This window comes from Dromaius novaehollandiae, chromosome 3, assembly GCF_036370855.1.
Source record: "Dromaius novaehollandiae isolate bDroNov1 chromosome 3, bDroNov1.hap1, whole genome shotgun sequence".
Lineage (NCBI taxonomy): Eukaryota > Metazoa > Chordata > Aves > Casuariiformes > Dromaiidae > Dromaius > Dromaius novaehollandiae.
This window is the reverse complement of record NC_088100.1, coordinates 61,107,373-61,133,423: the sequence shown is the minus strand read 5'-3', so window position 1 is coordinate 61,133,423 and position 26,051 is coordinate 61,107,373. Positions and strand designations below refer to the sequence as shown.

The window sequence follows — 26,051 nt, the reverse complement described above, 5'->3', positions numbered from 1 at the left end:
GACTTTTTTTTTTTACCTCTCAAAACTTCTTTGTGTAGTCTTGTCGTTACCTGGTTTCTGTGATTCACCTTGTTCTACTCTACACCTCTAAATGGTCTTTGGCATTGCCTTTGAAAAATCTTCCTCCCCCCACCCAGCCTGCATTAACAGGGGCTCCACAAGGTCTCTCTAATGATCTCAACCTTATCTCTGACAGCTTTACTGCCAGATTCTCTTAATTCGAACACTTATGTCTCTACCTGAGACGACTCACAAATCTCTGTCCCAGACCTATCTTCTCTCAGCTAGACTGAAGTCCCTATCACTCCAAACTCAAAAGTACAAAACCAGAATTCAGTCCTCTGCATTGCATCCTCTCCTCTGTGTCTTCTCTTGATCACTCATGACCTCTATGTGTTCTTCAAATCAGGCCTCACTCAAGGCTCACATGCAAGTTATGGTTGTTCCTTCTGAATCTCCACTGGCTAACTTTCTTCTTCATCTGTGTAGCTGTAACTTTCCCCCAGGATGTAATGGCACATAACAATTACTGCAACATCCTGTTCTTTAGTCTACACAAGTACAGTCTCTCAGAAATGCTGCAGTGCAACTCTTTCTAAACCTGGCAACTTTGATCTCCCTTTCTCTTGGTTATTCTGTTCCTCCATCTTAAATTTTTGTTATTTTCAAGACCCAGCCTCACTTTATATCCAACATCCATTATTCAGAAGTTGACTCCTAGTCCATTTAGTCAGGATTGTCAGCCTACTGATTAGATTTTTAAATAAAATCCTTATTTTTTTCCCCAATGTCATACTCTTACTCTCAGAACTGATTCCCTTAAATATCTGCACTTCACTGTTGTCCTTCAAAAGTTCCTTAGAGCTTCTACTACTTCCAAAAATCTCAGTGATAAAAAAAAGTCATGAGGCAGCATGCATGCTGAATGAAAAGCCTATTTTACTGAACAATACCTTTGTCTTTGTTTTCTTGAATCCCTTCCCCATCCTTATCCCCCTGATTTTTTCTTTCTAAAAAATGTCTTGGATTTGAAAATTGAAGTTTATTAGGCTTTTTTTTTGTTCTCCATTTGCAATGCATGTAATACAGTGACACTGTAACATAAATAATAAAACAGACAATAATACTATGTAAAGAAAATTCCAAGCAAACTGCACTCCTAGCACTTCCGCAGGTGTAGAAACATACGTATACGTATGAGTATATAGGTACAGGCAGCAATGACAGTTAAGATAATCTCTCTCTTCCATAGTAGTTGTATTTTACAGCTTTGTCAAAACCTAACTGTTCCTTCCAGCTGAAAATCTGTCCCATGTTGTGATTTTTTTTGAAAACTTTAGCAAACATAGTTCAGCTGGTTATGAATGAGATTAGCAGTAAGTAAGTAAGTTCACTAATGGGACATTTCCTAATGCTAAACCTTGTCCTCCATCTATTCACTCAGGAGCTCTAGTAATTGACCTGAAAAGTAATTCAGCGACTAATACCTTTGAGGATCTCGGCAAAAATGCCTCTGCTTATCAGCAGAGTCTTATCTGCCTCACACATTAAACTGCACAAAATGAGCATGAAAAATACTAATTTACTGAACGAGATGGAGCAAGGTTAAAAAACCCCCCTCCAATTCCACAGCAAGTGCAACCACATCCCTGGCAAGGAGAAGTTTAGGTTTAGCTGGAGTAACTTCTTACAAAAGACAGTGCAAAAGGCAGTATTTTGCCTTCAGTCTACATCTATAATACCAGACTTCTGAGTTTCTGCATAAAAAAAACACTCCCCACCTCACGCTCTAGTCTTCCTCACTCTGCAAGCCCTGGTTTCAATGGAAAGGAAATCTTTGTAGGCCAGAGAAAACACATGATGTACTCCAAAATAAAGTCTAAATGTGGACATTTAGGAGAACAGGACCATGGGGTGCACCATGTAGCCAGCTGCAGCACAGAGCTACAGGGACTTCCTTGCACCAGATGAGAGAAGAAACAAAATTTTTGCCAGCTCTATGCAAGATGCAGTAAGTTTACCATTTTAATCCTAATCACAATTCTCTGCTGACATTTCCTTCATCTTCAGGCCACCTGCTTCTACATTCTTTTTAATGTTTAACTGTGCCTTGCTGTCCTTCTCCCTGAAACACCTGTACTCCTTACTTCACCTCTGTCTTCTTAGGTACCTTCCAATAAAATGTAATTTAAATTTTCAGAAGCTAAATGGCAAACAGTCTTTGGCATTAATGAGAAACACCTAACACGGTTCATGCTCCCGTATGTTCTACCTCAAAATCTAGATCAGACTTCTAAACACAGGATTTGTGTCCATACAAAAGCTAGTATAATGGGGCTCTGATTTCAGTGGAGTTCTTTGGCTCTAAATAATTTTTCTCCAAAAGAGGAAGACAGAAGCACAAGTACGTGTTTTCTAAAGTATCAGTAGAAAACTGGTAAAATGAGCATGGCAAAAACATGTCAGAGAATCACAATGTAAGTGACTTGCAGAAAAACCAGGGAAACAAGCTCAGCTGCCAATAGTCACAGTCCACAAAAGTCTGCCTAACTGAAATTACTTTAGCTTGAGCTTTCTGTGGCTATGACAGCATAAACTCAAAGATCGACTTCCGACCTAAAGTTTAGCTATTATGGCACGTTTACATGAATAATGCCACAATATTATGCATATAAAAATGACGTTAAAAGAATCACTCTGTAAACAACAATGTAATACTTCAAATGACCAAAAACAATTTTTCTTTTCATGTGCTGTAGAGACATTCTACTTTTAATTTTATATTTTCTCCAGAACTCTGAACTACATCACATTTCAAAATATCTTCACAACATGGATTTTTACCTTTGCATAGCTCTTGTACTAGGTGGATTCTTTAATACTTCAGAGTGCCTCTCAGACCCATTGCTTGTCTGCTGGCAGACAAGCAATGTTTTAAGATAAAAGAAATGTATCAGGGGTTAAGAATTAAAACTAAAACACTGCCTTAATTTTGTGTTATGTTTATGTCACGCTCTACTAGTCCAGAGGAATTTCTAGGCTTTCATGAAGATAAGCTTGTTTAAAAGGTAAAGTAACCCTTAAAGAACTACAATTACTGAACTCTTATTTAAGATTCATGACCAAAGTCTTACGCATTTTGTGTACTGTACAACAAATTGCTGAAGAAAAATACAAAAAGTTCAGGAATTAAATTACAAAACGAAGACCACCTAGCTTCTCATTGGTCCTGTATGAATTGACGTAACAAAAGCTGCACTGAAACAATGCACTTCAGTCCAGTAACTAAGTAGTCTGACATACTAAGTTTCCATACTAAGCATGGAAAATGATTACTCAGAAGTAAGACCATGATGCTCTGGTTTTATTCTGTACTCTTTCTGAATAACAAGGACAAAAATGAATAATGAACAGTTACTCCAATCTATCAAACTAGGTCAGTGAACAGTCAAGAGTTTTGACACAGCAATAACATAATCATACCGAATCACAGAACCAAGGAAAAGTGTAGGTTGGAAGGGACCTCTGGAGATCATCTGGGCCAACTTTCTGTTAGACCAGGACATAGATTAACTTGTCCAGGGTTATCTGGATAACCTGGATATCTTGACAAGTTATCTTGTCAAGTCCTAAATATTTCCAGCAGGATACATCCACCACTTCTCTGGGCAGCGTATTCTAACTGTTCACATGGTGAAGAATTGTTTTCTCATATCCAGACAGAATTTCCACTGAAGCAACTTGTGCTTATTGCCCCTTGTCCTGTCACCATGCATCCTTGAGAAGAAAGCTCCTCCATCTTCTCTGTAAATACCTCTGAGTTATCAGAAGACTCCGAGTAGATCCTCCCAAGCTTTCTCTTCTCTAGGCCGAACAAAACAAATTTTCAACCTTTCTTCATATATCAATTTTTTCAACCCTCTCATCGTCTTGGCAGCCCTCCAGGGAACCGTCTCCAGTTTTTCAAAGTAGGAAAACATTCAGACATCCTACTCAATGGGGGATAATTAGGTTTCAGGCCTAACTCATGGAAAACAGAAGGTCCATTCTGTCAATGGACTGCTGGAAAGTATCAGATTGCACAACAGACTGAGTTTGGGCAGAATAAGCCACCTTAACTTTGTGCATTATGACTGCAGTGTGTAAACAATAAACTCTGCATCTTTAATTTTTATTTCAGTGAAGCTTTTGAAGCAATAAATTAATTTTACACCTGTAGGACTCTGACTGGATTAATCACCTGTTTTTAAAGCCAGAGGAAAAAATAATCTTGAAATGAAACCTTTTATTTGATTGCACTCATCTTTACAGCTGTGAAAAGTTCTTAGCAAATCCTTTGTTGATTACAAGACAAAGAAACAAAGGGGTAAAAGTGCTTCTGTCAAAAGATTTTTGGAGGCAAATAGTGAATGTGGAAAATAAGCTGCAGTGCAGTTTCCACAAAGAATTAAAAAGAATATCACACTCCTTTAGTTCTGTAGATTTTAGTATCAGACAAATGAAGTATTGCCAAGTTACCTTTAATTTCATTTGAAATGAGCAGCTTATTTTCTGTCTCCTCTTCTTCACACTCTTTGTTCTTTATGGAGTCCTTTGTTTGTTGCACTCCACTGAGGAAAACAAGATGTTCATTTTTTATTATATCATAAAAATCACTAAGCATGATAAAGTCTTTTGCTAATTATGTCAGACTGTTACTAACACTCCAGGATTCCCACACAAAGAAGGCTGTATCATCATTAAAGAAAAAAATTAGAGGATCTAATTTCTAACTTGCACAGATGGCAACACACCTCCTCACATGAATTTTATAATAAAGGTTCAAAAGTAGTATAAATTAAACATGAGTCAGATCAACACACTTGACTTCATAGCTGGAAAATATATACATAAAGGCAGTGGATGAGTCTGCAGCAGAGGATGAGAAGACTGAAAAAACACATATATGCTGCATTTCCCACGAAAGCTCACTGGTTAACCAGGCATGTTTCAGGAGCCGTCTTAGGCAGCACCTATTCCTTTTTCACTGCCCAGTCTTCATCTCCAGCCCACTCCAACTCCTGCACTGTACCAGCACACTGTTGTGCAGCTGTTAGGGGTCCCACTGAAAAATAACCGTTTTCTTTTGTTATTGTTGTTGCATTACTTCTTACCTAGCTGAAAAAGTAGTTGTCCTTCCCTGCTGACTGTGGCTGCTCCCTCAGCTTTGCCAGACCAAATGTTTGCACTTAAGGAAGACCCTCTCTCTTAATAGGGAAGAGAAAGGGCAAGCAGGAAACTTCTAAAGAAAAAGAGTATTGTCATCCTAATGCTAGCCCATGGGAAGTTCCTTTTCAAACTCTGTCTTCAGAAGTTATTTCCAACCTGGTTTCTTATAAAAAGGAAGCTTCTGTGAACTTGCTGACATTATGTGTGTATTTATTTCCTTCTCCCCCTAGTACCGTGAGAACACTTTGGCCAATTCTGACTAAACCATCACAGACGTAGAGGTCTCATGGATACTCGGTACAAAATACACATTTTGTAAAAATAACCACCAGACGCAAAACCATAAAGTCAACACTAAAAGAAAGCCTGCTACTTAAACTCATGCTTTATTAGATACCAGAGAAGCTACCAACAAGGACACCCTTAAAATTGCCCCAAACATGGGTAAAAAACCTGAACGACAGCTAACACCCTATTAGACAAGATTAGCCAAGCTCATAACACAAACCCACAGAAGAAACAGACCTGTTTAATTCTATTATTTTATATATATATATATATAAAAATATATATATAAAAATATGAGTAAATGTTTAGGTAATACATCAGGTAGGAACTGCAAGTTCCCTGACATCAACATAAGTATATTAGATACACTATAAATGGTGCAAAATGAACACCACAGATCAGCAATCTAGCCTCTGTAGTATCTGACATGACACAAACGGTAGGACAGGCACAGCCAATGGAATAACTATAACAAGTTTGCCTTCTTTTGGCACAAATGACTTCTTCACAATATCCTTCTCAGAAACACCACCTGTATTTATTTACTGAAAAACTATTTTTCTAACCCACAAATATAGAAACTTTTAAAGTATGATGTGTGCAATTAATTCTGGAGCCAAAGGAAATGACAAATGCAATTCAACATAAAAAACCTGTGATGAAATACCCATCTTCCTGTTTTCTTGAGGAAAATTTTTATAGAAACACATATCCAAAAATTTTGTCTCACCAGTTAAATACAGGATTATATCACTAACTGAAAGGTTTAGGGGATGGGTGGGAAGATAAACTGATTTTTCTTTTATGGGCTAGCACCATTTGATCTGCAAGACTGTGGGCCAATCCTCCTTAACTGTAAGTATTTCTAGAGTGGAGTATCTATTACAGTGAAATTCCTTTGTCACTGTGAAGATGCATAGCATCTCTATCTTGAATTTTAATCTCAGGAACAGGCTGCAGTTTTTATGCACATACTTTTGCAAACCAATTTTCTAGTATGAATAATCATTTGCAGGCATACATATCTGTTACTGGTGGGAAGCAGAAGGGGAAAAGGAAGGGGAAGACAAAGGAGAACCAGAAATTAGCTTTCTAAGCACCATTTAGATTTAACACAACACATTAAATCTTGTAGTTGGTTGTATATGTAGTTGGCTCCTCAACCAAGTACTTCTGTGAAACAAAAGATTACCTGGAACAGGAAGACATATCGTATTAAAGCCAAACATAATTAAATCCATACTAGGAGCTCAGCAGCTAAAGAGCAAACAAGTACGCATATCTATGACTTCAATTATGCATGTGTACTTTGAACACACATCTAAAAAGATCCACTGGGTACTGCAATAACCAGATGCTCAATATTTAATAACTCTAGTAGTTCATAAACACCAAATGTTGTGAAGCCCATGTTTCATGCCTTTTTAAAAGGAATTTTATTCAGCTAAAAGTTCTCTCTGGCTATCTTGGATTACACAAAGAACATGAAAACTAGAGTATGAAATTCAGATAGGCATCAGTGTAGTTAAACAGATCAAACACAAACTGCAAAGCCTCTGGGTAGTTCAAAGTCAGCAGGAGGTTGTTACTATCTGATTGAGATTGTCTGAACATAGTGAACAGATAATTTGCTATTTCAGGGCATCATAACAACAACACCCTCTGAAAAATGAAAGACCAAATAAATTGTTCTTTAATTAAGTTCTAAGAGAGATTCTGTAAAGTCTGTGTTTCTTTTTAAAAAAGGTGAATTTACTAGAACTATGATTAAACTGATGAAAGACAACTATCATTTAACACAGGTCATTTAAGAACTACTTATGAAACTGTATTCTCTGTCTTTTTTTTCTCCTGTTTAAATTCACTTGAATATGACTAATGAATGTTATTTATTTGTGATATGGAAATTATTTTCACACCACAGTTCTTCAGATTTTTTATTAAGTTATGTCCATAAACGTGCTGGGAAAGGAGAAGTTTCTACTTCCTCTGGCACCTATTTTAAACTAATTCTTAGCGATATTCCGCATTTCTGAAATGCAATTTCAGTTTAAGGAGGATTTGCACATATAATTTCACTGGCTGCACGATTTACTATGAAGACTCATATCTGAGATTTAAAATATTGATTATTACTGATAAAATATTAATTCAATTTGACATTCTTCATATTATTTTCTCTAGACAAGTTATAGTAAGTACTTCAAAAAATACATTCTTATTCTATTGACTCCACAAATTCAGATACTGTCTGAAAACATAAATAAGGTATGTTTAGTCACATGCTGAATTTCAGTGCGTGTTCTGTAATTAAAATTTCTTTTAAGAACATTCTTCCCAAATAAAAATTTTGTTTTATAATTTTGCAAACTAAAAATTGTTTGTAGCTCTTCAATTGCTACATATCATGAAAAGAAGTTTGTTAGACATTCTAGCTCTACATGCAGTAAATTACAGCAATATGTACTCAGTACTTTTTCCCCATAGCTAATTACTGATATTGGGAAAAACAAGGAGTAAAAAATATACTGTTCATATTCTTTGTTATTTATTATTATTTAACTTCTTAAGAAGATACAGAATTACTTTGTTTCTCTTCTGAATAATGATATAGCTTCCTCTTTCATGATTATGACTATATAAATGTGAAGTATGAAAAAAAACATTTTTAAAGCTGAAAAAGCTTGCTGGTCTTCTTCGTAAGCCATTGGCTGATCCAAATCATGTGAATCTAAAAATCTTCACTGATGAACAATTCCAGTCTACAGGAAGACATTCCTATCACACAGTAGAGCATACTCCAAAGGATTCACAACACCAATGCCTGAAATATTCCCTGAAGATATTATTTCTGCTGAGGAACTACAAATTAATTCAGTTTCACCTCTTTCTCAGGAGAGCTTGTTCTTTCTATCATGTGCAGGACTCCTCACCAGCCTGATCTATGCTCCCTAAAAGAATCTGCTCAGTAAAATATGGGACTGGCATTGAAGCTGGCTATAAATTTCTCCAGGAAAGTGCCTGACTATAAGGCAGATAAATTGTTCAAGATCCATGACCACTTGAGGATGTGATTTTGTATCCAATTCAGATAAAACTGGATGTTATCTTTTGTACCTCTGTAATCCTGAATAAGTGACAAGTAGTTTAACTGCAGGAAAGAGTTTTGGATGGGGAGGTCATGGTAAGACTGTGTTTCTTCTATCCCTCTCCTTTTCTCCAGGGCAGATTTTTTTTTTTAGCTTGGATAAAGGCCAATTGTAAATTTAGGGCCTTCTTATTTGACATATTTGGATGAGATGTAGCATTAGGTGATCACAAATCTCACCATTATGAAATAGCAAATCAGTGTGGGAACATATCTGAAAGTGGCAGATACTGTTTATTTTTTTTCCGAATTAGTCCTGGATAAACTAGGCTTAATCTTGAGATACTTCAACTTTCTAAAAATCTGCTGTATAAGCATAAGCTCTGCACCTGTTCCAAGTCCAGTTTAAGCTGATGCCACTAACTGTAAAAGTCTTCAACATCTTTGTTTAATGGCTACACAATGGGTAACTATTACAGTTACCAGGTACTACTGTAATGCAAATCATAAAATGCAAATCCTAAGGAACTTCCACTACCAAATAATCCAGAATTAACTGGAAAAGCTAACCATTCTTTCAATCCAGTCAGGCCTATTATGTATTTTTTGTTATACGCAATACAGATCCTCTCCAGTCACAGTGATCTTGATTGTCACAGAAAATGATCAGATTGAAGAACTTCTTACATGAGTTCTCTGTAGACATAGAAGCTCATACTTGCAGGAAATGTCCTTCTATTTCTATTTTAGAATCACAGACTTTTCAGTATGCACAAATGAAGCAGGTGATGTCTGGGAAGTCTTACATTCAAAGCTGAGACCAGCCTACTGTGACACCTTGTACCACATAACGCTTGAACTTGGCAGGCTTTTCTGCTCATGCCCCTTGTAGTAGGATCATCTACACCCGTAAAAGATCCAGGGTGATCTAATTCGTCTGACTTAAAGAAATTACTTAAAGACAACTGCAGTTATACACACACAAGGAATGCAGGATGTCTGTAGGGATCCTATTCTGGGCAGCAAGAATACTGAAATGGTATTTGGAACTAACAACACATTAACTGCTAGATTTGACCTTTCAGTTCAGCTATTTCAAAAGAACTAATGTGACCTTAAGTGTTACAAAAAAAGTAGCAGCATAGAAGACATTTTCTTTCTGTCCATGGCACTTCAGAGACAGATATGGACCAATAAGTACTATTCTCAAGTCCACATTCTAAAAAGGAGTATTAAAAAAAATTGGTAATAGGTACACAACGGTCATCTAAAGGCTAAATACAGGCTTCCATTCGGGGGAGAAAGTATCAGGTGCTTAAGTTTCCTTTCCTGTATACGGAAAAAGCAGAGAAATTATCGAGCTGGATGCCAAATGTATTCAAATAAAAAATCAGGTATATGTCTTTAACAATTTTTTGGAACCCACCATGAAGGAGAGCAGTGGATTATCCCTATATTTTAAATGTTTTTATGCAGAAGTCATTAGGACCAACAGAAAGATAACTGTATGAGATTTAGCTACCAGACTAAAAAGCAGTCAATTCAGGTAATATAATGCAAGGTCACATGTCAGACTGCATTTACTTTCTTAAATGAGAAGTTAAGCATCCAGGGGATGCTTCTTCAACAGAAGACAGAAATGCACACACAGCTCTGTGCATCTCACACAGATAAAATGCTACTTGCATGATATAAAATTATCATATTATTATTATAACTTACAAATTATTTACACAGTGTGCTTATGTAATTAATATTTTTTCACTGAAATTGATGGGAGAACAAAGAACAGATTTTCAATTACTGCTACATAGCTTTTGAGACTTTTTAGGGATAGATTTTTTACTGAAGAAAGGAATTGCTGACTAGATCGAAGTTTCAGGAGATTTAATTGCTTCTTAATTAAACAGCAAGCTTCAATCCTCTGAACTTTACTGTGAGGTATTTACCATAAAAATTTAACTCTCCAAAGTCTCTCAAGGCACTTACTATTAATACTAACACTTACAGTTCATATATTATGAACATATGATAGTATTGTTAATGTAAAAAAATAATGAATTACACTTCTTGTTCTAGGGTGCCTTACTATTTTGGTAAGAAAACAACCAATAAAATAATGCACTGATACGGCCTTTCTATACCACAAATACAACTTTCCAATACTAGCCTGGAAACTATCCCATGCTATTCTTCTATTAAAAACATATTCCAAAACCTGAGAGTTAAGGAATTACTTCTCATTTTTGAATGTATATACATACCTGTATATATACACTAACATATTTGTAAAGAGAGGTACGGAAATCCCACAGGTCCAAACTTCCAGTAATTTCTCTGTCTTGGAGTATTTTTCTTTTTCTCTCTGATTTGCATCACTTATTTCTTGCATACACTGTGACATCATTTCTCTTCCTCCCTATTTCTAATATGAAGACAACTGAAGAACTTCATGTCTTTCCTCACTGCTTCCAATAGTTCCACTAATAGATCATTGTACTGCACTGTATGGTAAGCTGCATTTTACGTTGACAGTCTCCAAATAACCCATACTTTGAAAGAAACTGATAGTTACCCAGATGGCTTCTTTTCTTTCACATCACAGAACAGGGGCTTCCTTAAAGGAGATTTACTTTCTGGATCTTCCTGCTTAATCATTTCTGACACAGGCTTCCCAGATGACTGATTATGAGCTGGAGATTTCATGCCTATATGACCAGGACTAGGGCATTTTTTATCGCTGTTTAAAACATATGAACACAATGTTTAAAGCTGAGAGCAGCTGAGTTGTTGTTCAACTTATTTTCTCTATGGGTAAGTATTTATTAGTGTAATTAAAGAAATACAAGCTTTTAGCATTTTTTTTTAAGTTACATAAAAGTTTCTCACTTGCCACAAACAAAATTGAATATCAGGGATTTTCAGAAATCACAATACAGCATTTCTGTTTCTCTTGAAATCAAAAGTAAAACTTTTAGGCGATTCAAAAGGAACAGAATTTGCCTAATTTTTTTTTGATAATAAACTATCCACTTCAAATGTTTGTAACACACAAAAAAACTGTATCATCATTTCCCTCCCATCCCTTCTCTCCTTTTCACAATATACTCCCATGCAGCTAGGACCCTTTACAAATGTTATGCAATCTCTCAGTTTGGACAATGGAAAAAATAGTAATTGACGCTGTCCCTATCACAGAGAATACTGGTGAAACTGTTTCTGGCTTCACTGGGAGTGTACCCACGTTAATTGTCAGAGGATAATTAATTCACTTTTGATTTCTACAATTCTACACTTACAGGAAAAATCAAATCAGGCAGTGCTCTTTAATAGCTGAATATTTTGTTTCTAAAGCATAGAGCTGAAATTCTCTCCAAGAATGTAATTTAAAATACTAAAAATATTAACAATATTGAAAATACATCGTCATTACAGTGGAAACTGGGCAACATCTTCAATATAAGCACTCACATTATGGCCTACATTAATGCAGGCCTTGAAAAGAAGAGAAAGCTTCTCTTGTCTTCCTTTTCCTCTTAAATTCTGTACATATCCCCCCTCAACCCAAAATAAGCACAGAAGAGGGTATCTACAATTTCTGATAGAAAATCATCGCTGAAAAGCCTCTTGGTATCACATCCATTTTTTTGTACTAGTGCTCCTTCTAGGAGCATTAGTTACAGACTGTTACAGTACTGTTCTTGAAAAACTCATTTCTGGCAATTTGATTCCCTGATCCCACAACAGCAACAAAATTTACAGTGGCTGTTCTTCGAAGAGCTGCTCTGTGCAGAGTATACTCACGTATACTCATGTCAGTAAGGCTGCCCCAGCAAACAACAGAAACACAAACAAATCATTTTCTTAAGTGAAACCAACCAGCAAAAAATCCATTTGAAATTGTAATTTACCACCTAGCAGTCTACACAGTTAGGAGAAATGAAAGTGAATTCTTGTTAAATCATACGTAATAAGATCAGTATCAACCTTTGGCAATTCAGTGACCTTTTCTATGAGCACTGATAAAACCATTCCTTCCCCATAAATGAAAATACAGATAAACAGACAGGCCCTTCTGAAACTACCCAACCCTTCCACAGCTATAAATTATTTTACAGAACACTGAAATAAACAGTTGTATTGTTGTTAGCACAGACACTGCTCTGATTGTAATTACCTGATTACAGGAGAGGTGGATCTTTCACTAGCTTCTACTTTTCTGTTTCTGGGGCCGGGACTGGCTGCAGGCATCTCCCCACTTAACCGATCAGGTAAGAGGCTTTCTTTGTTCAAGTTGATCTCAGAATATGGGCAGCTGACTGCACTGCAATTTGAGGCACAGAAATGTTTCCTTATTTTCAGTCACTTTATAGACTTCACTCAGTTCAGTGAAAGTACATTAGAAACCAGTTTTATAGAAGCAGGTAGAATCAGTTAACATATATAAAGTAAGAAAATATTCAATAGTGTTGCCATACATAAAAGTGTTACGAAACACACTGATGAAAATCCTCAACCTGAATGTTTTTTCCTATTTTCTTTTGCAGCAACTTACATAACATAAATTATATTAATTTATATTACAGCTTACATTCTGGAAAATTGCTTGATGAATGTTCAGTACTATACTTGTTAAGATGCATGTGTGCTCTCTCATACATTAACAGAATTTCAAGAGACAATCAATGGGCAAAAACTGAAACACAGGAAATTCCATCTGAACATAAGAAAAAAGTTTTTCACTGTGAGGGTGGTTGAACAAGAGCAGGTTGCCCAGAGATGTTGTGGAATCTCCATCCTGAGAGATATTCAAAACCCAACTGAACACAGTCCTGGGCAACCTGCTCTAGCTGATCCTGCTTGAGGGGTTGGACCAGGTGATCTTCAGAAGTCCCTTCCAGCTCAACTATTCTGTAATCATGTATTTTACACATAATACATAGGATGCCTCTGACTATACCCACCTCCCTTTAAATAACCAAATCACACTTCTCTGGCTATTTGTCCTGCAAAGGAAGATATTTCTATTATGTAATGTCCACAAAGAAACTGTAGAGCATTGCAAGGGCACAGTATGAGGTATGGCGCACTTCTTCCTACTGCAGTGAATGCTTTTTCTTTGCAAACGAGATTTTGCAATATTGCATTAAATGTGTGGCTTTTCACACTCTTTCCTACACTCCCCATTTCACTGCACTCCAGTTAGCGAAGGAGAAAATTTGGCACAGTGCTTTAAGAATGGCTTGTAAATATTATTCTAATAAATGTGGAAGTTGTACCTCCCAAAGTCAGAAAACCTGCTCTTCCATGACCTAGGATAGAGAATGACAGCAAGCCAAAACATGTGGGACTGAACTAGCATTCTGTCTTTAAAAGAATGCTATGCAATGTTCAGCTGATTAGTCAGGCTAAATACCCATACTTTTAAGATAATGCCCCGAATTCTGAAAGGTATATATATCCCATGACAGTGAACAACAAAACACTACATTTTCAAATTGCTACTTAAGATACAGGAGAAGCTGTATTAAGCATGATGCTCTGTTTGTGGCTATAACACTAGCTATAATCTAAAATTATGCTTTCCTAGGCACGTATATTATTACAAAGACTTCTACAATGGTAAAATATAAGAAAACACCAACTCAGATTTTGCTTATTCTCCTTCCAAGAATATAACTATCTGCCTTTCCACAAACCATTGCAATATTTCATCTGCTTCACTGATTGCTGTTTATATTAGATAGCTTCGTTTGAAAATCGGGTGTGCAACAATCTACCTTGCCTGCAATATGCCTTGCCACTTCCAGCTTACAAAAAATAGGAAAACAATTTTCATTATTGTGTTCATTTTACAAAGCACAGCATAAAAACAAGGCCTTTTATACAAATAGAGCATACATTCTCCTTCTCATTTACCCACGAAGCTTTGGAATCACAGTGAGTATGAATCAACTCATACCATGAAGTTGGACCAGTAACAGTAACCTAATTTGGTCCTACCAATGTAAGTAATAAGTTGGTAGAAAATTAGATACACCTCAGCACTAGCATAATGGGAGAAAATTCCTTAAGGCTTTATGAGCCAAGTCAGTCTGTCCTTGCTGGGGTTATCTAGACAAGATTCAAATAGCATGTCTGATTTTTTTTCAGCTGGTCCATTTGAAAACATTACAATATCAAAATTAAAAAAAAAATATATATATAGCTTTGCTGAACTTGAGTTACAGAGCAAAAACACTATTTCTGCTTTTCTAATCAAGATTAGATCCCTATTTAATGCCATTCCAAGCAGCTGGCATTCCACAGCAGTCTGTACAGTGTTTTCAGGTGATGCAGAACCTTCTCCAAGCAACCTACTGAAAAACAGGACAGCTATCTTTGCCTTTTTCTGAGGAACTGGACAGTAGTCCCAGCACCTCCTCTGAATTCTTTAGGCACTGAAGTCTTTTGGCACAAAAACATTCATGGCAGAAGTTTAAACAGTCATGTCAGATACAGCCAAATGGGTGTCTGGACTCTAAAGCACTATGCTTGAAATACAATTATTTCTTGTTTACAGAATAGTTTTAAAGATTTGGAACAGAATATACAAAGAAAAATGTAACCTGGAGCATTTAATTTTTATTTCTAATTTCTATTAAGCAGAACTTTGCATTTTTAGATTTGTTTATATACTTCTACTTACATTTATTTTTCTACCTACTGGGTTTGTTTGTCTTAAGATAGTGTCTGTGAGACATTTTAAAAGAACAAAAGAACATGAATTGACGCATGAGGAAGAAAAGAGGGAGACTAGGAAAAACAGAAATTTGTTCTCTAGTCTCGATTCTTTATATTGCTGTATCTATCACAATGATGCCTCTTTTCCCTTTCAAATGAACTAACAGCTGAAAGATACAGGCTCCTATTCAGAAAAAGGATTCAAGAGGCCGAAGCCAACGATATTTAAGTACTTGCTTTGACAAGCTAGTACCACTGTGATAAAACAAAGTTATCAGAAACTCAGGAATATATTGTTTAACACCAGTTTTGCTATTGCTACAGGCAAAGCGTGTAATCCTCTTTTGGATTTCTATGCTCACAGTTAGAAGCTCTCTCAAGAAAACACTATGAAATAATGTCATATTTAACTTCAGTTGTGTATTATTAAACAAGCCTTACATTACAATGAAAAATGACAATACAATTTCGGCTCCTAGCTGAAGTCTTCTGTTTACCAGTGCCATTAATATGTTTTAAATTACAAAACAAGAAAAAAACTCAAAATTCAGTCCTTCACTGCAGTTTCCTTGTTTATGTACTGACTTTTTCTTTAGTATTTTTTGGAAAAACAGATGTTGAATGACAGTCAATATCAGCCAATAACAGCTATAATATTAACGATGCTTTAGAGCACTAGATTCATATGAGTTTTTCTTTGTAATTAATCACTCAAGTTACTGTATCTTGTTAAAAAAATCCCCCTAACAGTCCTTTGATGTTACTATTACTTAGGGCAACAAAAAGAAAAAAGAAAAAAGAAAAAAGATTTCCACTGTCAGTTTTGCTTCAACAAAACACAGCATGTGTGAACTTGTGTACGAGTTGGTGGCTTCAGATCAATCAGTAAATCCTCCTGAACCTCAGTGCCTCCAGCCTTCAATTGTTTAACTTGTCTACTACAAAGAATAAAAAATTAATCTTGTTATTCCTACATAATAGAAGTGTTTGATTTATACAGGTTTGTAAGTTTTAGAGACAATTCATCTCAAGGGCTCAAAAGTCTTGATGCTTAGGTTGTTTAAAAATTACATTAGGGTTTTTAACTATTCTCTCAACTTGAAACTGGATTTTTGCTCCAGATTTCAGTTTGCCTTAACACATCATGTTGAAAACTGCAGAGGTTCAGAAACCAGTTTTCAAAATGATCCGATATCCTTGACTTATGGGTGCCAACATCTGTCAGAGAAACAGGGAGTATGGCAAGAGGAGGAAACAGCAGCAGATACCCAATTTGAAACCTCTACTGTATGTCTGACAAAGCTGTAAACCTTCCAACCTTGCTTTGCAGCTTTGAATTCAGTTCAATGTGATAGAGATACTCAATTATCCTCTGAGCTGCTTCAGCAGGCTCAGCCCTTCTTTAAGTAAACAAATATCTACATTAACAAAAGCCCCCACACAAGAGAGTAATCAGTTAAGTGCTGAATAATCAATGTGGCACGGCAATTAAGCTATCTGCCATACACTTTGCACCCTACTGAAATGGCAGCAGAGTGAAAGTTTGCAATACATACGTCCATATTGCAGTTTTCTGAGGAAAAGGAGCTATTCTTCCCAGGCTCCTTTGCAGGTTGAGTACAAAATTACACTAAAAAAACCTGTTCTTGAGGAACCGGGAATGTAAAGCCAATACACTGATTACTACTTTTTATTTAACATTCCAAAGAGTTCCTGAGATCACGGGCCTAGGACTTTCAAGTCAATAAAAGTTTTATATAATCAGCCCTTTCCAGAACTGCCCCATGGAACCAAAGTATAGAAGTAGCATATCCCATCTGTGGTTCCTCTGCAATTGCCCTTCAGTCACACTCAAGATGTGACCCAGTTTAGCAAACACCGAACCAACCAACGGAACATACTGTGGACCTACGGCTTCCAGCGCTTCTACAACACCGTGCTCTTAGGATACAGCTTCTACCTCGGCACACTCAGATCTCCAGCAGACACTAACTTATTCAGTTACATAACACATGGAAAGTTTCTGGTAAAATGACCTCTAAGCTTACACTTTGCTGCCTAAATTCAGTAAATCATTTATTTCTTGCCATGTTTATTTGATGGCAGTAGCAGGTCTCCAATTAATACAGAACTACAGGGGCACTAGTAAGAACGTGATACCACACAAATTTTAGCTTGTATTCTTTCTCGATTTTTACACTATTATTTATTGACTACAAAACCGTACACACACTCTAATCACCTGGAAATTGCAACAGTTGAGAACTGCTGGAGTAAAGGAGCTTTGATGTCTATTCATGGAGACTTAACTCAAAACACTAACAAACTTTACCACTGACCACTTTGCATGACTGCTCAGATTTGAAAATTATTGCATGCATTAAGTATCAGACAGCATACAATTCACCATCTATCATAAATATGTAAGTAATCTGCATAATGCTACCTACGCACACACCAGTCTCATAGTTTCAACTGCCCAGCACAAAATCCTGTATCAAGTGGTGATAGCAAGCCATCATTAACTTTTCCAAAAAGTAAATGCTTTAACACCATGACATAATTAATCACCCAAGGCTTTCATCTGGTTCCTAGGGAACAAGCTTTCAAAATTATTTCAGAATTGTTTAGCATTGTAAATTACCATCTCGCTGGCACACAGACCTTTATGCTGTAGCTAGACACTGTATCTCATCATGGAAAAAAAGAAAAAGAGATAAGCATGGTTAAATATACATTTCAAGGTTGCTAAAATAAAAGAGCCAAAAGACTGCAACCTGATGTGGACAATTACAGCAATTTGCAATTTCAAAATGTCTTTGTTCATTTAGAAGGAAAATGATGGTAAAATTTCAGAAATTTTTGGATAACCTGGACTCTCAAACCTGTAGACTCCAGATAAATAACAAATCGCATTATCCTCCTCAGAACTATTCTGGAAAAAAAACAGTATCAGCACAGAGAACAAACCAATATAGTTAGTGAATAAAATATTTACAGTCTATCTGCTATGAAAGAGCAAATTCCTCTATCTTATGATCAACAAAACCCCCTGGTTATATCTATAACCTCCCTGGTTATATCTTTATCCCCTAGAACTATAAGTCGATGTGTAAATAATAGGATTGCTAAGACTAAAGTAAAAATAAAACACAATAGATTGCAATGAGTTTCTTTTCTCAATATTCAGGATTAGTAATTATAACAACTTTAAATAGCATGGAAAATCTAGTCATAAAAGCAGAGGATACATGAACTAACTAGACATCTATCTCCTACTCATCCTTTCACTGTAAAACATTAAAATTTTTAGTGCCAAATTTATTTATAGGTAAGAACATAAATGAAAAACTTTTCTGACACATTTACTTACATTTTCTTTTAATCTTTCAAGTTTCAGCCTTGGGCTAAGGATGGGGTATGTTCACATGATTACATGTAATTGAGATAGCATGTGTTAAGAAATTCATGCCCTGAATTGGAAGTTATTACCTTACGGCTCAGATGCATTAATAAATCATACAAGACTCAGTCTACCAGAGTATGAAATAAAATGGATTTCAGCCAGCCAACCAGGAAGCTTTTTAGGCAAGTCTGTTTTACTTCACATTTGCAGTGGACTAAGAACATGAATGCACTAGGTTACCACAAGTACTAACTTGACTGCTTAAGGAGTTATCCTACCGACTAATACTGAGTACAACAAAACTTCTCAAAGGGGAAGACAGAAAAACTGAAAAAATATTCAAAGGCAAAAAGAATATGGAAAAGAAGACAGAAGGAAATAGATGAGAATAACCAGAAAGATGGCAAGGCGGCATACTGTGTCACAATAGAAAGAAGAAACAACAGTCCACACGACACCAGGTTTTGTCACTGGACCTATCCTAGCCACATCCTCTCCTGGAGATAAAGCTTGTACCAGCATGAGGAGTTCTTCTGCCACATAATAACACAAATATACTGCCTTAAGCTATACATAGGAAAGAACTTCTTGCAGTAAAAAAATCCTTTTGCACATTAAACATATATACACAGTTTTGCTCACGGAGTTACCTTTGTTAGGGATGAGTAAAGACTTTAACCAACGCTGACAAGCCAGCAAAACTTTATAGCATAATTCTGGCCAACAGGAAATAATCCTGCCACCCAAAAATGTTAAAAGATTGCAGTGTTACCTGCTTAATAGTATACTTAAAAACATGAATAGGAAAATTCTCTACCAAAGAGCAAGCCTTTAGTCATGTGAGAGCAGAAAGCACAAAGTGCTATAACATTAGTGGATCCTATAACCGTTTAATGGAAAAATTCCAAGAAAACTTCTGGAAGCTGTAATTTGCAAAAGGGTTATAGGATGATATTTATGGTATTTAATTCTCAACCTTACAAGTTGCATTAATTGTATTTCCCTTATTGGAATATTCATGATTCATCTCACTGTAAATATTCGAAAAATAATCATATATAAAGTTTAGTAAATGTTCCCCACTTGTTCTCTCACTCTTTCTCCCTTTCCCCATTCCATTCTCTCCCATGCTACTGCTCTCCCTATGTCAACTCCTCTCCAGCAGAGGCTGAGATGTCCATGTTTCTGTATTATATTTCAGAAAGGTGTTCAACAAAAGCATGTTTAGCAACATCGAGTACATACAACAAGTCATTCAGGCTGTCATTCAGGAGCACATGAATTGGAATTTTCTTTTTAACACTCTTCCAAGCCAACAAACAAATTCCCACTATCACCAACAGAATAAAAGAAAAACATCCAAGCCGTAATAAAATTAACACCCTCATCATTTCAAAAGGTACAAAAGTTACTGCATTACACATATTTTTCTGTATCATTTTCCAATCCAAACAGCAAGCTGAGGAATCCCCATAGGAACAAAATACACAGCAGCTGAATCTATCGATTGTAACAAAAAATGATGTTTGACACATCTTATCTGGGCACATGTTGGTGAAATGAAGTTAAAGATTGCTTATGTTTATTTCAGCATGCTCACCATGGCAACTGAAATCATAGCACATTTAGGTTTAGAGGATTTTTATTTTTTTCCAACTTGGATCTGTTTTCTTGGAAACCACAATTAAACAAAGATGTTCACACGTCACTCAACTGAAAGAATAAAACCACAGTTTCATATCACATACCTATGATGGCCAATATGTCTTGCTCTTTTAATGTGTCCAACTCCTTTACATCCTGCTGTGGGACACCCTCCATGCTCTAAAGCTTCAACTAATTCCAAGGGACCTGAACATCAGGAGAAATTACATATGAAATTAAAAAAGACACTAAAATTTTAGAAGTTACATAAATATGCAGATATACCAGAGCATCATATTAAACATGAAGAAGAAATAAGTAAACAAAACCTGATTTAAAAGTACTTTAAAAATGCATTTTGCAAAGGCATGATGGAGATTAATACAACCTAATCCCCTGGAGAAATACAACTATTCTGTGTGAGTAAACCTCTACAGAAAAGCTATGTCTATATAAAGAATGCAAATCTTAGAGGAACTGTATTACTTAGAATTTCTCTCATATTAACTGATCTGTAGCTGGAACCAGGTTGTTCTGCAAGAGCACAGACAAAGTCACCCTGCTGTGCCTGAAGATAGAGATCTGTTTTTAACTGGTATTCACTTTCTGCGTTCTTAGCTTGAGTTTTCCAATAAACAAGAGATGAAAACAAAGGTTGAAAATAATATAAGTAAGAACAAGCCATCAGGAGATTTTTGATGTTTTTACTCCTCTGAATTTATGTGTCTATCTAATTTTCATCAACTGATAACAATGACCACTGTAAAGACATTAACCATGTAACCGCCAAAATTAGCTTTGACACTCAAGCAAACAGAGTCCATTGCTTCACAGGAAGTGAGAGACAGTCTATGAAATTGAAAAGCACACCTCCAGCACATCTGTCCATGCACAGTGTTTCTAGTCCTAGTTTTACTTGAAAAATACATAAACTTGCATCTCCCCATAAACATAATGATATTGACATTAAAAGATACATATAAATAAATCTTCCTAGATGAAAGATACATTCTTGCTCAAAGGTGGGTAATTAAAGATGGAGAATTACTACACATTATTAAGATATTTCAAAAGCATTTTTAAACAGATGTTCCACCTATGCTAATGTTACAACACTACGACAGCACTGAAGTCTACAGACTTCTACAGGCTTTAACATTCTGTAATGGACTAGAGAACTGATAACTTTTCTATCTTTAATATAAAATCTGTGCCTAGAATATAACAAGTTAATGGACTCAGAGGAAGACGGAACTTAACATGGCCACTTTTGTGGAAGTCTTGCCTCACCAACCTAGCGCAGTTCTCTGAAGGGGTCGACAAGTATGTGGAAGAAGATCCTTGGGTTTGAATGGACAGTTCCATGAAAACATTACTCAGTGATCAGTAACAGTCAGAAAAGTAAATAAAATGTCAGGATTTACAATGTAAGTGACCAGAGAACAAAAGAGAATGTCATTATTCTAGTTTCTGTGTCCATAAATCTCTTAAATACTCCTTGAATCTCTGGTCGCAGTATCTCAATATAGCAAAACTGGAAAATATTTGTCCTTGTTGATCTTCTCTCTATCCAGGTAAGAAATAACCTCCTTATAGGGAATGACTAAGTAAGGCAGGACACTTCAATCTAGAAACAGAGTAGGTTAACATGAAATATCTGGAAAAACAGGAAGGTTCAAACAAGCAAGCTACCACAAGTAGCTTGTACATTGTTTTATCAATAAAGAGACGTAGCATTATATTATATTTGTGTGATCCCAGTTTACTGGCAGACCAACTTACAACTGGATGCACTTGGGATCCTGTGCAAATTTGTGAACTCAACAAAAAAAGTGTCCTTATTTGAAAATTCATTTTACTGCTTATTGTAAGACTGAAAAATACATCTGCTGACTGTTCAAAACTAGTATCGTAACCCCTCCATTCCTACTTGCACATTCAAATACGAAGAACCTCTGCTTTCACAAGGATCTTATTGAGGTCTGAGCCTATCAAGCCAAACAGGCTGCAGATATGGAAAAAAATAGATACATTGACTTCATTACCAAAATATTCCTTCATACAATCACATATTCCTTCATACAGTCTTCACCAGCAAGAAAAAAGGAAGTCTTTCATATAATTAGAAATATTCAAGGCCAGGCAAGTTTAAATTTAGGTTAAAGTAGGGGAAAAGCTTTTTCATCTGTTTTTTCTAAGCGATCAGTATTAAAGTTTTCCCATTTGCTCATATCCATTTATAACACTATGAACCCACACTATGAATGACATAGAAAAAGAAGTCTGAAAATACAGAAAAGCTTACTGAATAAATCAAAATCTCTAAGTACAAAATAATTTCCCCTCTGTTCTGATAAATATTTACACTTGTGCAAACCCTTAAATGAGTAGCACAACTTCCCTCCACTTCTGTAAAAAAGAGCTAGAACTTTTGGTAAAGAATCATTTAAAAATAAAAAGAAAATAAATGTAATTGGAAGGCACATACCAGAAGCAAAATAACCCAATCCACGGATGCTCTAGTTTTGCAAAAACTAGCTCACCACAAATGTTATCTCTTTATTTAACAAATTCAAACAAGCTTTCTAAAATGTCATTTTAAGGACACTACACTGGCTTGAACTGGCTGTCCACCTTTATGCACCACAGCTGCTGTTAATATCACTGAGAAATGGTATTAAAATCAACACTTATACATGGCTCTTAATTCCCTACTTGTTATCAAAAAGGCCGTAATACATCACAACCACTTCACTACATCTTAAAATAAAATACTATGAATACATAAATATTGGAAACATAAGAACATTATGATGAATGCTGTAGATAAATACTACTAACGTTGTGCAAAGTTCACACAAAGTTTTCTGTATTCCAGACAGGGATCTGGACCACATCATTATAAAGACTGTTATACTAACTGAGGAAAAAACTTGTGAAGTATTTTCTTCCTTCCTTCTGATACGCTTTCAGAAGACATCAAATGACCTTTAACTTCCTTGTAAACAATATTAATTTTTTACAGTATTCTATATTCTATCAGGTATACTATATTCTACAGTATTTATACAAAGCCATACTGCTGGAAGAATACAGTATTCAATAATCATCCAATTTTACTACAATTCCTGCACTGAATAATTCTTTTTCTATTTAGAAAATGGTCACTTTCTCTCCTGTCATGTTGTCAATCATCCTTTTTCTAGCTAGTCTAATATCAAAATGTCACTACCACCTGTGCTCCCAGTCACACTCTAAAGGAGATAAAAAGTGGTTCCTATGCCATCACCTAGAGGAGCTGACACAGTGTGTGTCATGGACATCCATAGTTTTTTTCTTTAACACCTCCAACAAATGAAGTTGTCTATTTTATACTCACACCCATGTTAAAATAACTTCTTTTTTTCAATCGTAGAAGATAGAAATATCACAACCTTAATTCAATTTTTAGCCTTATGATCCTATTTTTAGTTATGTCATCACATACTACTATTTCCCACTGAACTCTTCCTGTGTTGGGTACACAGGATGCACATCTTAATTTAAGACGCAGATATTCAGCATTGTTTTCTCCACATTCTCTGTGCTTTGGCACTATTCAGACTCTGCTTTGAAGGCAGAATGATTAACTTCCTAATGGGCAGTCATCACTGTACTACTGGAGCACTCAGAAAACTAATGAATATATGCTGATCACATTCTTGAGAAGAAACATTTTTTTCTTGACATTTTATAGATGCTGAACTGAGGTACAGAGACTTTCAGGTAACCCATTCACACTTTTTATATGTACCTTATCTGAGTTATTTTATAGTTCATTTTTCAGAGGCATTGCTCAGCATTTCGTATTTTCTAAGCACAGCTCATTCTGACCACAGTCACAGCTGTGCAAACCATACCGCAGAGTCTCAAGTCTCAAGTCAACCCATAAAATAAACCCCAAACCAGCACTCAATTAAAAATCATCTGCTCAAAGTTTGGCCAAAGTGGTCTCACTAATACTATCTAGAAGCACAGCAGTACAGGCAGGGATAGCTTGACCATGAAATAGTCTCCAGGCTCATTTATGACAGACCTTCCACTTCAATGAATAAAACAAACCCCCAAGAGACAGCAAGCTGAAAAAGACAATACTAGTATTGGTACCAGGCTTCTATTAGATTTATCTTAAACATGGGCAGCATTAACTCCTCTTTGCTCAACTGAAGCAGAAAAGGGTTAGCTTAGCTGCTTCTGAGGAATTGATGCTACTTGAAAGAAGTGCCTTCTCAGTGCAGTTGCCTTTTAACATCATTATATTATAATACGATTTCTCTTACTAAGTGGGGGCTGAAGAGGGTGTCCGGTTTTTGCACACCAGCCTGCAGGATGGATATCAGGACTATCTACATCAGTCCAATAATCATAAATACTATCCCAGCCATCAAAATGCACCTAAAATTAAAAAAAGAGAATAATGCAGTTTAGCTCAGAAAAATTCTCTATAAAATCATTTTCCCTGAGCAATCTCTATTACAGACTCTAATACCATCTCCTTCAGAGAAGTCACTTTAAGAAAACTATGGATGTTACACAGAAAATGCATATAAAATAGATTCTGGGCCCAGGCACACTCTCACTGAAGTCAAAACTTAAGTGTCATTTTGTGTCTTGTGTCATATTGTGTCTTACGTCATAAGGGTCAAATCCCAGGAGTAAAACAGGACAACTTCAGTGTTCACATATTAACAGTAACACTTAAATTAAGCATGAAATTCTGCTTTTTTTCCTCTCAAAGAAATATAAGCATTTTAGAATCTCCTGTTTAAATGGGATTTAACAGTAGCGCAGTAGTAAGCAAAGGCCTAAAAAATGGCATTTACCCAAAAACAAAAAAACCCCCAACACATTAGTAACAATCTTACTAAAATCAGGATAGGGATAATATAGGATAAAGAGTTGCCACTGAAGAGAAAATGAACTATGTAACTTCACAGAAAGCAACCAGTATGTGCTATACCTCTTTTTTTTCAGGCTAATACTGAAGATCTTCAGCTCTTACCCAATCTCTGTCCTTGTAAATAGCTAAGATCTTTCAGGCGTGCATGTATGAATGTACACACACATACATACATAGAGAGCTCTTTCAACATACACTATAAAGTCAATTAAACTACTACCCAAAAGCTACAAATCATGTTATTGTAATAAATTAGACTGGAGTCTTTTCTTGACATGTCCAACTTGATGTTCAGGTAGATGATGTGTAGGTGTAAAGTTATTACTTCAGATGGCTCCCTATCACGGGCTAATTCAGATTCAAAATGAAATGTCAGCTGCATTTGCTGCTTGAAATATCAGGTACACTAATAAACCTCTACAAACCGCAAACATAAATACCCTTCATATCCTTTTAACTAGGTATCTGGAATCTGCCCGCCTTCTAACAGTTAAGGGCTTCAAAGAATAAACTTCAAAGAGTATTTGTAAAATAAAACAAAAATGACTTCTGGAAAACTGCAATTTCTTAAAGATACATTATCTGAAATTAATCCAAAGTCCAGAATTAATATAAACTTCAGAATTGCAGAAGTCACTGACAAGGCACAAAAACTGTTTTTATATCTCCCTTGGATTTTTGTAGTGTAAGTCATAGAGACAGATTCTATTCCATTAATCCAGCCCCAAAATTTTATGGGCCCTAATACAAAAATC

The 26,051-nt window shown here is 35.9% G+C and overlaps 1 protein-coding gene across 15 annotated transcripts in view; it reads right to left on the bottom strand.

Moving 5' to 3' along the window:
• The window catches only part of L3MBTL3 (L3MBTL histone methyl-lysine binding protein 3), a 90,220-nt gene that overhangs the window by 8,650 nt on the left and 55,519 nt on the right, over window positions 1-26,051 (bottom strand). For 12 of the 15 annotated variants that reach the window (XM_026120378.2, XM_064508973.1, XM_064508974.1 and 9 more), the window contains 5 exons: window positions 24,677-24,791; window positions 20,462-20,564; window positions 12,762-12,908; window positions 11,160-11,324; window positions 4,519-4,610 (listed from right to left, as the gene is read on the bottom strand). In XM_026120378.2, coding sequence (XP_025976163.2) covers window positions 4,519-4,610; window positions 11,160-11,324; window positions 12,762-12,908; window positions 20,462-20,564; window positions 24,677-24,791 — 622 coding nt within the window. Of the gene's footprint in view, window positions 1-3,343; window positions 3,865-4,518; window positions 4,611-5,153; window positions 5,282-11,159; window positions 11,325-12,761; window positions 12,909-20,461; window positions 20,565-24,676; window positions 24,792-26,051 lie in introns of those variants that run through there. The other 3 variants (XM_064508971.1, XR_003262180.2, XM_026120356.2) reach the window with 3 other exon arrangements.